General features: G+C 34.2%; 2 protein-coding genes across 2 annotated transcripts; one reads left to right on the forward strand and one right to left on the reverse strand.

Moving 5' to 3' along the window:
- Positions 1–2,495: 2,495 nt before the first annotated feature.
- On the reverse strand, positions 2,496–3,488 carry LOC141693333 (uncharacterized). The gene has a single exon (XM_074498404.1). It carries the CDS (start codon positions 3,486–3,488, stop codon positions 2,496–2,498), a length of 993 nt encoding a protein of 330 aa, XP_074354505.1.
- A 6,990-nt stretch (positions 3,489–10,478) lies between these two features.
- On the forward strand, positions 10,479–11,746 carry LOC141706082 (heavy metal-associated isoprenylated plant protein 45). The gene is made up of 3 exons (XM_074508915.1): positions 10,479–10,679; positions 10,781–10,856; positions 11,005–11,746. Exons 1-3 carry the CDS (start codon positions 10,632–10,634, stop codon positions 11,328–11,330), a joined length of 450 nt encoding a protein of 149 aa, XP_074365016.1. The 5' UTR covers positions 10,479–10,631; the 3' UTR covers positions 11,331–11,746.
- The last annotated feature ends 369 nt before the right edge of the window (positions 11,747–12,115 follow it).

Here is a 12,115-nt window from a genome sequence, read left to right on the forward strand (position 1 = left end):
CTTCTTTTAATAACTCAGTGGTGAATTTCTTCTGAGTCATGGAGATTCCTGTAGGCAAATACCTAAAAAATAGCTTAATTTCCCCAAATCTTTAATGCTGAATACAGTGTCAAGATAAAGTTTAAGAGCACATATACTCTGATGATCATTCCCTGTGAGAATGATATCATCAACATAAACAGCTACAATAGTTATAAGCTCATCAGTTCTCTTAATGAAAAGAGAATAATCATTTTTTGATTGTGAATATCCCTTGAAAAGCAGTTCACTAATAAGCTTAGAAAACCATTATCTTGAGGCTTGTTTCAAGCCATATAATGACTTGACAAGTTTACATACCTTGCTTTCTGGATTATGTAACCCAGGTGGTGCCATCATGTATACTTCCCCGAGTAAGTCGCCGTGTAAGAAAGCGTTGTTGACATCTAACTGATGCAGCAACCAGCCTTTATGAGCAGCCAATACAATAAGACACCGAACAGTTGCCATTTTTACCACTGGAGAAAAGGTCTCCTTAAAGTCAATTCCCCATCTTTGATTGTAGCCTTTGGCTACTAACCGTGCTTTGAACCTTTCGATACTACCATCAGCTTTTCGTTTGATCTTGTATACCCATTTGCACCCGATTGGTTTCTTTCCCATAGGTAAAGAAACTAGATCCCATGTATGATTGTTATGTAAAGCCTGAAGTTCTGTATCCATAGCAGCTATCCATCTAGGATCAAGACTTGCTTCTTTGAATGTAGTGGGTTCAACAACAAGGTCATGTTGAGAAAGTAAAGCATGAATATAAGGAGACACCCTTGAATATGAAACCAAGTTGCACCAATGAGAAGACTGAGCAGACTGGCAAATAAATTCATTGTATTTTGAAGGAACCTTAGTCTGTCTAGTACTTCTTCGCAGAATAATATCAGTGTCAGGTGCAGATGAAGTACTGATATGATCAGAATCAGAATCATTATGTGTAGTATGATTATGATCAAAAGAAGAATGCTCATGAATTGAGGAATTTAAAGTGTGAAAAACATCTGGTAGAGGAGTATCATGAAATGGTGTGAAATTTGTACACGTAGGTAAGAAGAAAGAGGGTGGAGAAGATTTATTATGTTTAAGGTGAAAGGGAAAATGTTGCTCATGGAAGATAATGTCCCTGGATGTGAAAATTTGTAAAGATTCCATATCTAAAACTCTGTAGCCCTTTTGGCCAGCAGGATAACCAATAAAAGTACATGGTTTTGCTCATTTATCAAACTTATTTCTGTTGTTTTGAATTGTATTCACAAAACATAAACATCCAAAAACTTTGATATGCTGCAAATCAGGTGGAAATCCATATAATTTTTCATAAGGACTGGTAAAACCTAATACCTGTAATGGCATTCGGTTGATAAGATGAACAACAGATAAGACACACTCACCCCAGTAAGCAATTGGCAGTTTGGACTGATAATATAATGCTCGGGTTGTATCAAGAATGTGCCTATGTTTACGTTCAATAATGCCATTCTGTGAGGAGAATATGCGCAACTTTTATAATGAATTATCCCTTTCTGTTGATAAAAAATCTTCAAATTACCTTCACAAAGTTCTGTAGCATTGTCACTACGAATAACTAAAACATCAGCTTTGAATTGTTTCTTTGCATAGGTCATGAAATTCTGAATAATGTCAACTGCTTCTGATTTATGAGTCATAAGAAAAATCCAGGTCATTCTGCTATAGTCATCAACAATTGTATGAAAAAACCTTTGCCCATTATATGTAGGAATCTTGAATGGCCCCCAAGTATCAACATGAATCATATTTAAAATATGTTCTGCTCTAGAATTGCTTTCATGAGGGAAAGAGGCTCGAGATTGTTTTGCTGCTGGACATATCTGGCAAATACCATCTAAAGTAGAAGATACAGCATCTGGAAGATGCTTGATGTGAGATAGAAAGGGTACAGGCAAGTGACCCATCCTGAGATGCCATAATTTGGTGTTGAGCTCTGCATTGTTAGTGTTAGATAAAAGAGAAGTAGAAGTAGCTGCAGAGTGAGCTATCGCTACCGTAGAATGGTCCTGTATATTTGAAGGTTCTTCAGAATGACTACTATTTGACAAGTCCTTCAAATAATACAGGCCATCTTTAAGACTACCAAGAACTTGTGGCCTCATCGAAGGCCCCTGTAGAAAACATGAATTGTTAGTAAATGTTACTGAACAATCTGTGCTCTGACATAGCTTGGGAATGGAAACCAAATTGAATCTAAAATCTGGCACATATAAAACATCTTCAAGTATTATGTCAGCATTGACAATCACTGTTCCAACAAGTGTAATAGCTACTTGTTTACCATTAGAGATAGTGATAAAATTGTTATGTCCTTCGATATGATGGTAGTTGGTAAATAAGGAAAGATCAAAACACATGTGGTCGGTTGCACCACTGTCTACTATCCACATGACACCAAATAAAGATGTAAAGCAAAATTTACCTGCAACATTTGCTTATTTGTTGCAGTGACCTCCAATGTCATCTGATTTGTCTTTCCCAATTAACTGTAAAAGTTGTTGATATTGAGCTGTAGTGAAAATATTAGAAGAGTCCATCTTTTTATCAACATCATCCTCGCCATTCTGAGCTATAGTTGCAACCCTTTTATCAGATTTATAAGTCTGTGGATAACCATTCAACTTATAACATCTTTGAATGGTATGACCCTGCATCTTGCAATGATCACAATAGAAATTAGCTCTATTGTTTCTTGAATCAGCTCTGTTATTTCTTGAATCAGGAAAACTGATATTTCTTGACTGTTTGAACCTATCTTGTCCAAACCTTCTGTTTACAGCAAGTGCTACAGCATCATCTGATACAGGAGATGTTTGATACAGCTTCTTGTGATTCTCTTCCTGGATCAGCAACCTATAGGCATGAGAAATGCTAGGCAATGGGTTCATGACCAAAATACTGCCTCTTATGACTTGAAAACCATCATTAACTTTCATCAAAAATTCCACCAGTCTTCTATCTTGTTGTAATTTCATCATCTTTGCCGTAATTTCACAAGTACAATTTGTACACTTGCACATAGGCATAGTATCCACTGAATCCAACTGATCCCATAACATCTTCATTTTCGTATAGTAACCTGAGATGTTATCATGACCCTGCCTGATATCATGAAGTGCTTGATGTAAGGCATATAACAATGTTCCAGAGGCTTGCCCAAATCTCTCTTCAAAATTCAACCAAATATCTCGAGCTGTGTTGAAATACAAAACACTCCTGGAAATATCCTGATCTAAAACTCCCAATATCCATGAAATCAACATATTGCTACATCTATCCCACGCTCTGTAATTAGGATCAGTAGAGTTTGGTTTTGTTACAGTTCCGTCGACAAAACCTATTTTGTTCTTAGCAGCTAAGCTTATTAACATCGATCTCTTCCAATCTCCATAACTACTTCCATCAAATTTCATCAAGACAAGTTTCATACCGGGATTATCAGATGGATGAATATAGAAAACAGATGAAGGATCCTATGATGGATCTTGTGTATGTGTTTGTGTTTGTTCAGCCATAGCTTTTTCAAAGAAAGTTTGATATCAAGAAAGTTTAATATCAAGAAATGATGAAAAATCAGATAAAACCTAAAGATTTGTATTACTAATTCTTTAACAGAAATCACAAGAATCACACACGTGATGTAATCAGGATATCATGAAAAGTATAATCTCAGAATCATAAAAATGGAGATTGAAATCACCTTAAAAAGACGAGAATCGAAGAAAGTTTTACAAAATTGAAACACAGGAATGAATCGCTACGAATCGCGATGAATCGCTGCGAATCGCGATGTAGAACAAGATCAAAATTATCACCGGCTGGCTCTGATACCATGTTACAATATAGAATCAATCAATATGAACTCCTTTACAATTCATCTATAAGAAGTTCCTGAAGGTATTGATTACTAGTTACAGATTGAGTGTTTTAAATTTCTTAATGAAGAAGATAAGAAAAACTACTACCAGCTATATGAGCATTTCTATTCTTTTATGTTAGTTGTGATATCCCATATTTTTTCAGAACTATTATTATTATTATTTGAATATGTTTAGGTGATTTTCTGATTAGGAAGGAATAAAATGGTGGATATTTTATTCTTGTTTGACGAGTTGGTTTTATTAAATGGTAATGTGCTAATTGCTAAATGTTATATCGATCTTTGTTAAATTCTAAAAATAGTTACTTAAATGTATTATTTTTAAAAGTTTATTTGAAAACCGATCATTTTATTGATATCGGTAAATTGAGTTCATTTAGTAATATTAGGGATTGGATGGATATTATGTCTGCTATGTGGTGTATATAATATTAATTGTGTGAGACTCAGTTGTGATTGAGGATTATTTGTATTATTAATTACTGAGTCGTATCGTTTTGTTTTTATCTTTAAAAGTGATTTTATTGAATATTTAATTTCATAAATATTTAAATTATCTTTAAACTTATTTTTATGACTTTATAATTACAATAATTATTTTTGGGATTTTATAAAATTTATAAATCAATATTTCATCAATTATTTAGCCCTGTATGATTTTCTGATTTCATTTATTTATAAAATTCGTATTTAATTCCAAAATTCTTCAAAAATTACGAAACTCATAATTATTTAAGTTGGAATATTCGGAGAATTTTAAAATTATTTTGGGAATTTTTGGGATTAATTTTACCCGCGCGTTGAATCATTTAATTGTTAAAAACGGGTATAAATTGCGTTTCAAAGATTATTTTAAAATTACAAAATTTGTGTTTTTATAAACTTCGGGATATTTGTAACATTTTAAGACTATTTTTATGGTTTTCTGAATTTGTTTCAAGTGTAGCTCGGTTCGTTAATTGTAAAATACGGGTATAGTGCGCAAGTCAAAAATACTTTAAAAATTACGAAATTTTCATTTTACTAGTTTTTTTATTATTCCGAGAATTTTAAAATTAGTTTCGGAATTTTCTGAATTTTATTTATCCGTAAGTTTATTCGTTAAAACGCAAATTGCGGGACGGAAGTGAGCCGTCAGAAGTTTATACCAATCCTATTTCTACGTGGCAATTTCTCAAGGTAGGCTGTGATACGTGTATGAATTCTATAGTACCCCTCGATTCTTGTCAGTTGTGCATCGAATAAAAGGGAAAAAAAACAAACGAAAATAAAAACACACGCACACAACTTCCTCTCTCTCCTCCCTCTCTCTCTTCTCTCCTCTCTCTCTCTCTACCTTATTCCCCCACTCCGTTCCACCGCCACCCTGGTCTCCTTCCACTCTCTTTTTACGTCCAATTTCTTTCTGTCCGTATATATTTATATACACGAAATATTCAAAAATTCATATCTTATAAACTGTTTATCCAAATTTCAATTATTATATATATAAACGATCAGCGCTTCGATATCTACGCATAGGTATATATATTGCGAGGTTTTGAGAAGAAAAATTGTGGAGCATATTTTCGATTTTAATTTATTATCGGGGCATAGAAAAGGAATTTGAAGGTGTTGATTACTCCACATGGCATCTCAGCGTGTGTATGTTTACGACTATGAATTTCGGATTTTTCTGGAGATTGTCTTCGGGGTGATCAGAATTTATTTTGGGTAACGATTTTGAAATTTCGCCTTCGTACTTGTGTATATTATAGCATATTAGTGTTTATATATTTATTTCATAATTTTTTGAAATTGTTGGAGAAGTCACTTTTGGTCCGAGTTTTGGTTCAGGTGGTCGTGTTATTCATTTCTGGAGTGTTTATACATGTAAATATAAATTATTGTGTTGATTGTTGTTGGTGGTGTCGATATGATATCGACTGGCAGTCCGAGAAATAGAGGAGGTGCTTTCCGATTTCCAAGAAAATACTATTTTTAGTTCTGAAGATTATTATTTTTATTCTTATTCGAAAATAAATCCAAATTATTTAGTTAATGAATTTTAATGATTATTTAATTCGAGTTAATTATTTCTTATGATTTAAAAATTCCGAAAAATAGTTTCGAGCTTTAAAATATTATTTTCAAGGCTCGAGTAATATTATTAAATAACTTATTCTTATTTTATTCGTATTAAATAAACTCTTCATCCGTTTATTACGGAACGAACGCGTATAGACTCAGAAAAATATTCTGCTTCTATTAAAAATACTTTCGAGACCCAAATTTTTTTGTTTCGAAAGGTCGCTTGTTTTACGAATCATTCTGAGTCGATTTTTATTCGATAAATCATATTTTTGACCCGATTTCCGTTTTAAACGTACCGAGTCGACCCTTCTGATGAACCGAGTCTTATGTGATATGAATTATGTGATATATGAGTTATGTGCTTATATGCTATGTGAATTATGTGCATATGTGGATCAAGAGTCCTGTGTTTGTCTGTTGTATTTATGTGTGGGTTATCGTATGGGTAGACGATAGGCTTTTGACGCGTAGTTCGTCGAGTGATTATCGATTAGACGATTAAAGTTATATATTTTAATTATATATGCGGATCTCTCGAGTTGATCGGGACAAGACGTTGGATAAAGAATGAGATGGAATGGTATTGGGTATCTGGCTTCTAGCAATCGCAAGAGCAACATATTGATGGAGTGTTGAAAAGAAAGATGGTGATGTTTTGAGACAGAATGTCAGAATAGATGCGTCTTTACGAGTCTGACTAAGTACTAAAACCCAAAGGCAAGTATCCCTATCATCACTTATTGTTAAAGTGATATTTATTTTAAATATTATCATGCAAGTATTGATTTCCCTATTCAGTCGAGATAGATAACTGTTTTACATATCGATGAATTAAATAATTCTGTTTACACAAGTACCCTCTGCTATTCTATGTTCAGAATAGTACTATTTTACTTATCCAATTATCGTATTTATAAATATTTTGGATTTTGAGAAAAGTGATTTGGTTGCGAATATTCCTACCCAAGAATTGGGGGAATAAAATTATGTCGGGTGTCGGTTATTATGACCCCATCTCAATAAAAGGTTTTAAGATTGGATCATAATTGCGTAAGTGACCGGGACGGACGGTCCAGCGGAGGGCTATTTCTAAGTGCCATATGGAATATTATGACACAATTTTTACCACAGGCAGGTATATTGCCTTTTTGTTTGAGTACTCGTGTTTTTGGGGTCACGTTTCTACGAATCATGACCTTGTGCTATCATACGGGCCGATCAGCATGTGATAGTACGTCCGTCGGAGAATGACCATAATCTAAATTATCATATCATTTTTTATATTCATAGAATAAATGATTTATCAACTGTTTCTATTTTGGAATAATGGTGAAATGCAGTTTTGATTCAGATTCTGATTTATGTTGATACTTACGTTGTTGTTAAATATCAAAGGTGGTATTAGTATAGATGATTGATGTTGACTTTAGTATGGGTGTTGTGAGCATCAAAGTTCGTATTGATATCTAATTTGATATGACAGCAAAACAAGTATTAATTTGAAGAGTTCGATTTTGAGTAAAGTTTATGATTCAATCCATACTCATTGTTTCTTGTTATTATTGTTTACGATATTTCCGTAAACACTATTTTACGAGTTTGATTCTCGTCAAGATTCGAAGTATTGCCGAAGAATTTCGCTCAAAAATATTAAAATGGTTTTGAATACAATTAAGGAATCAATTATGGGGTTCCTCGACTAAAATTTTATGATTCAGCAATTATGATTTTAAATGTTCTGCTCCAACGCAGGGGCCGGTTTTATATCAAAACGAACCTATATTCGCTATAATGATCTTGCTGAGCATTTCTTTCGCTCATACTTGCCTATTTTCAAATTTAACCTCCAGTGAGGATTAGCTTGCGCTACTTAGCTGCGTAATTCGAGGAAGCAAAGAAGAAGCTTTTGGAAGGTGGTTGGTCCAGGATTTGCGAACTAGTGTAACTTTTAGTGTGTAAAGTTGTTTATATTATATTATATTATAGTGGTGTATTTTATAGTTGGGCCTAGTATACTTCTTTTCGAAGTTATACTAGGGGGTTTAGCTTTGATTTGAGAATTGTTGAAAAGAATTTTAAAAGAACGTGAAAAATTTATTGGTGGAATTTGGATTTCTTGTTTCTAGAACTGTAACCTTAAAAGATCTTGGATTAGTTTGGGGTCATTTATGATAAATATCTTCCGCTGGCATTTATTTATTGATTTAACAGGTAATTTGTATTGAGGTTTCATAGTGACGACCAAATTCCTTGACCCCGGATTTGGGGGCGTCACATTAGTTATCTATATGCTTCTCAGGTGCTCATTCTGTTATTCTGTTACTACAACTAGCCACGTGAGAGCTGTGACTTAGCTTAGTTGACAGCTGTGATTTGATCGATGTCATCCTCCTGTTGTGGTGATGTATCAGTGATGTCACATATATCAACACATACCATGAACCATTTTTCAGTATTCTACGTTTGATAATCTTCTTCACTGCATAACATACTGTTATGATAATATGTCCCTTCTAAATGTTTGCTATATCATCTTTGCCTAGACTCAAATTTTAAAGACTTATGTGTTCTATATTTTAAGTGGCTGCGATGTCTCGGTGAATATAAATTTGCACAACAGAAGCTTCTGTAAATCCATTTGTGAAGTTAATTTCATGGTATATTGAGTTTGATATTAGGAAGAGTATCTGAAAGTTAGTTACATGATGGCTGATACAACTTTAAACTATTATATTAAGTAGGAAATTACTTGAGAAATGCTTGTATCTGTTGGTGCAACGGAACTCAATAGCTATTCTCGAAGATTTTTATAAATTATAACCCCAAAATGATGCCTTACGATAAATCTTATCTTTAGGCCATTCAATCTGCTCTCCTGGTGCAAGGTGTGTTAAAGAGTATAAGATGATGTTTAAGCATTTCTCTACCATCTTAAGGTTTTAGTGCGACTGATTACGTAACATGATATCAGAGTTCAGTTTAAAGAGAGACTCAGAGTTGAGTCCTCCCACCCCTATTTATTTAATTTAAATATTTATTGTTTGTATTGATATTGGTGTTAGTTATATTTGTCGTTGTCAATCGTTGCGAAAAGTATTGTATAGTGTGACTGGTTACTTAACAAGGTGCAAGAAGCACCATTCAGAGACTTTATGAGTTGCTTTTTTTGCATTCTGTCTGCAATGTGTCAGTAATACACAGAAATTTGAAAAGGTTTCGCAGCTACAAGTGTTGTAGAATTTACAGCTCCAGCAGTCCAGCTCCAGACCAAGGAACAGACTTCCACGGTACAGTACTCTTACGAAATACCAGTTTCCTACTTATGGGCGGATAGGATCGGTCTTTTATTGGTGGAATTGATGTGAATGCAGGGGGTCATTAACATTTATTATTCAACCACCAATAAGAAAGCCCATTTAGTGACTATTGTGTGCCCTTGCGCACACCATAGAAAATCCCTAGAATTAAAGCACTGTTTTTAAAATTTGAAATGATTCCGTCAAATGGATCTCACTTGGTCTTGAAGTACACAATTAGTTGTGAACATCTAGAAGACTAGAACCTGACTTTGTGTGTATCATAGGAGTAGCAATTGTATTAAATCTTTACAGAATTTTAGATTTTTGAAAGGTCTAGGGATATTAGAGTTATATTTTGATTTTGGGGTCGAGGAATGTACTCTTGTATCCGCTAGAATATCAATGGCTGATCCTAGATAAATACTGGTATAAAACTAACAACTTTTTGTGTTACAAATCCATTATTGTTTAAACACTTGAAAACTTGTTACAGACTGAATGACTAATGTGTCTATTGAACCTGTACAATGTGGAACATGCAACAAAATAATGTCTTGATTTTTTCAAAAATAAAAATAAATTATACATATTACTTCTTACGTCCCTAAAGTTCTTCACATATTCCTGAGCATCAGGGTATATATTCCTTGCTGCGTGACCACGGACCACGAGTAGACCAGACCAATTGATGTCATCGCCATTGGTGTATATAAAAAGATGGTGCTTAACAGAGGCTGAAAGGTACTGGAGATGCCCATATGAATATGGCTGCTTGCCAGTGGCCTGTCTGTAATATATTCCACACTATTATTTGCCAGAAGAATGCAATGCTTTTACCATCAACTACCTACGTGGATTAGCTGGCTCAGGTGCTCACTTCTCCTCAGCAACCACTTGCAATATCCGAGCAAATTGAGTCTTTGAGAAATGTGCAAATCCAATGTCAAACGACGTACCTTATCTGCTAGTCACCAATGGTTTCGGAATCACTAGAGAGAATATTGGAGTACCATGAAGATAAACATCGCAGATTATTTGATAACTTCCAAATTCCGTTTTCAGCTTGTGCTTCACATTTACAACATGTTTGCATAGGTACTAGCATAGGGGAATCTACATATTATATGTAGGTGGCCTAGTGATAAGACATAAAGCACCAATAAGATAGTTTCATGATCAGAAAAAAAAAACATACTTGATTTCAAGTTTTCTTTATATGCCCTTCTCTCTACTTGTATCTGTTCTACATAATATACTAACACAATCAGTGTATAGGAAGGGATTAACACGCTGATCAACAGAGCCAAGCATCACTGACAATGCTGGGTCGCTGTTTTAAGCAGCCACAAATGTCGAATGCCTTATCCGTAAGTCAGGCTTCTTACTCAATTAACTTTTGCTTTGTTTTGCTTGGTTATATTAGATCGCATGTGTAACATACATACATTTCCTGTGTATTGTTGGATAGATTGTGGAACTATTGGTACATATGGATTGCGACGGATGTGAAAAAAGAATACGAAGAGCAATCGCCAAAATAAATGGCAAGGGCACCATTCCTTTTTTTTTTTTGAACCAGCAAATATTGGCATAATGCTAGTGCAGAAACACAAATCTACACTATCAGATTCTCTTTACTCAATCAAAATTAGTAATCTGCAAAGAATCTCAACAAATTTAGCATGTTTTCAGGTGTAGATACCTTGGAAATTGACATGGATAAGCAAAAGGTTACAGTTAAAGGATATGTGGACCAGAGGCGGGTGCTGAAAATTGTAAGAAGAACAGGAAGAAAGGCCGAGTTTTGGCCATACCCATACCATGATGAGTACTATCCTTATGCATCTCAGTACTTGGATGAATCAAACTTTACATCTAGCTATAATTACTATATGCATGGCTACAACGAAAGTATTCATGGATACTTGCCTGCTGGCCTTCCTTACTCCACAATCATTGAAGACGAAGTTGCTGATCTTTTCAGTGTTGAGAATGTCCATGCTTGCAGCATAATGTGACAGCATTGACCCCTGGAGTCTCAAAATCAGAATCTCCTATAACCCTTCTGGTTCTTCTCATATATCTTTACTATAACACAATAGTAATTAATATTTGAATCATAAACATTAAGACAAGCAACAACATCATGCAAAAATATCAAGTGTAGCCATAAAAATAAGATTCCTTGGCGCCATCTATAGCTGTCTACTTTCTAGTCCTGTTTGATCTCTTTATGGATCGAATTAGCTTTCTATTAGTGGTGACTGGTGACGAAGGGGAAGAAAAATAATTTAAGGTTAGACTGCATGATGACATTCAAGTTGTATATATGAAACCTTAGACTTGTAGCAATTCTATAATTTAACGAAGATGGAACTTTCAATTGGAATTTGGAACCAAAGACTTTCTTCTTTTCATGTAAATAGTTGAGGAGAAAATCAGTCACTGCCTCTGCTTCTTTTGCAAACATGGAAATGTTGAACTTTCATGCAAATATGAGTATACATAATCAGTACTGTTTGCCAACATTGCTCAGGTTCTCATCACTAAAGGGTAACTACTTCAAGGAGAATACTACATACATTACATAAAAAGGAAAAGAGTTATTTTCACTTTACATCCCTTCGGTTTCCGTATAATGCGAATTGGGTCAAGAACTTTAATTATATGCAATATGCATCCCTTAGGTTTTACTATCCTTATAATGACCATCCTTCGGCCAATTTTTGTTAATTTTGACCATTAAGTAATGTTTGACTAGGGGTAAAATGAAGATATTAAGTATAAAATATTTAAAAAATAT

The sequence above is a fragment of the Apium graveolens genome, chromosome 2 (genome assembly GCF_009905375.1).
Source record: "Apium graveolens cultivar Ventura chromosome 2, ASM990537v1, whole genome shotgun sequence".
NCBI classification, from domain to species: domain Eukaryota; kingdom Viridiplantae; phylum Streptophyta; class Magnoliopsida; order Apiales; family Apiaceae; genus Apium; species Apium graveolens.

What these genes read in the sequence shown, in the direction of transcription:
- LOC141693333 (XM_074498404.1), bottom strand. Translation starts at nt 3,488, where the DNA reads ATGAAACTTGTCTTGATGAAATTTGATGGAAGTAGTTATGGAGATTGG.
- LOC141706082 (XM_074508915.1), top strand. Translation starts at nt 10,632, where the DNA reads ATGCTGGGTCGCTGTTTTAAGCAGCCACAAATGTCGAATGCCTTATCC. An exon ending in AAATGTCGAATGCCTTATCC is followed by an intron (nt 10,680 to 10,780) that starts GTAAGTCAGGCT and finishes ATTGTTGGATAG; the next exon opens with ATTGTGGAACTATTGGTACA. An exon ending in AGCAATCGCCAAAATAAATG is followed by an intron (nt 10,857 to 11,004) that starts GCAAGGGCACCA and finishes GCATGTTTTCAG; the next exon opens with GTGTAGATACCTTGGAAATT.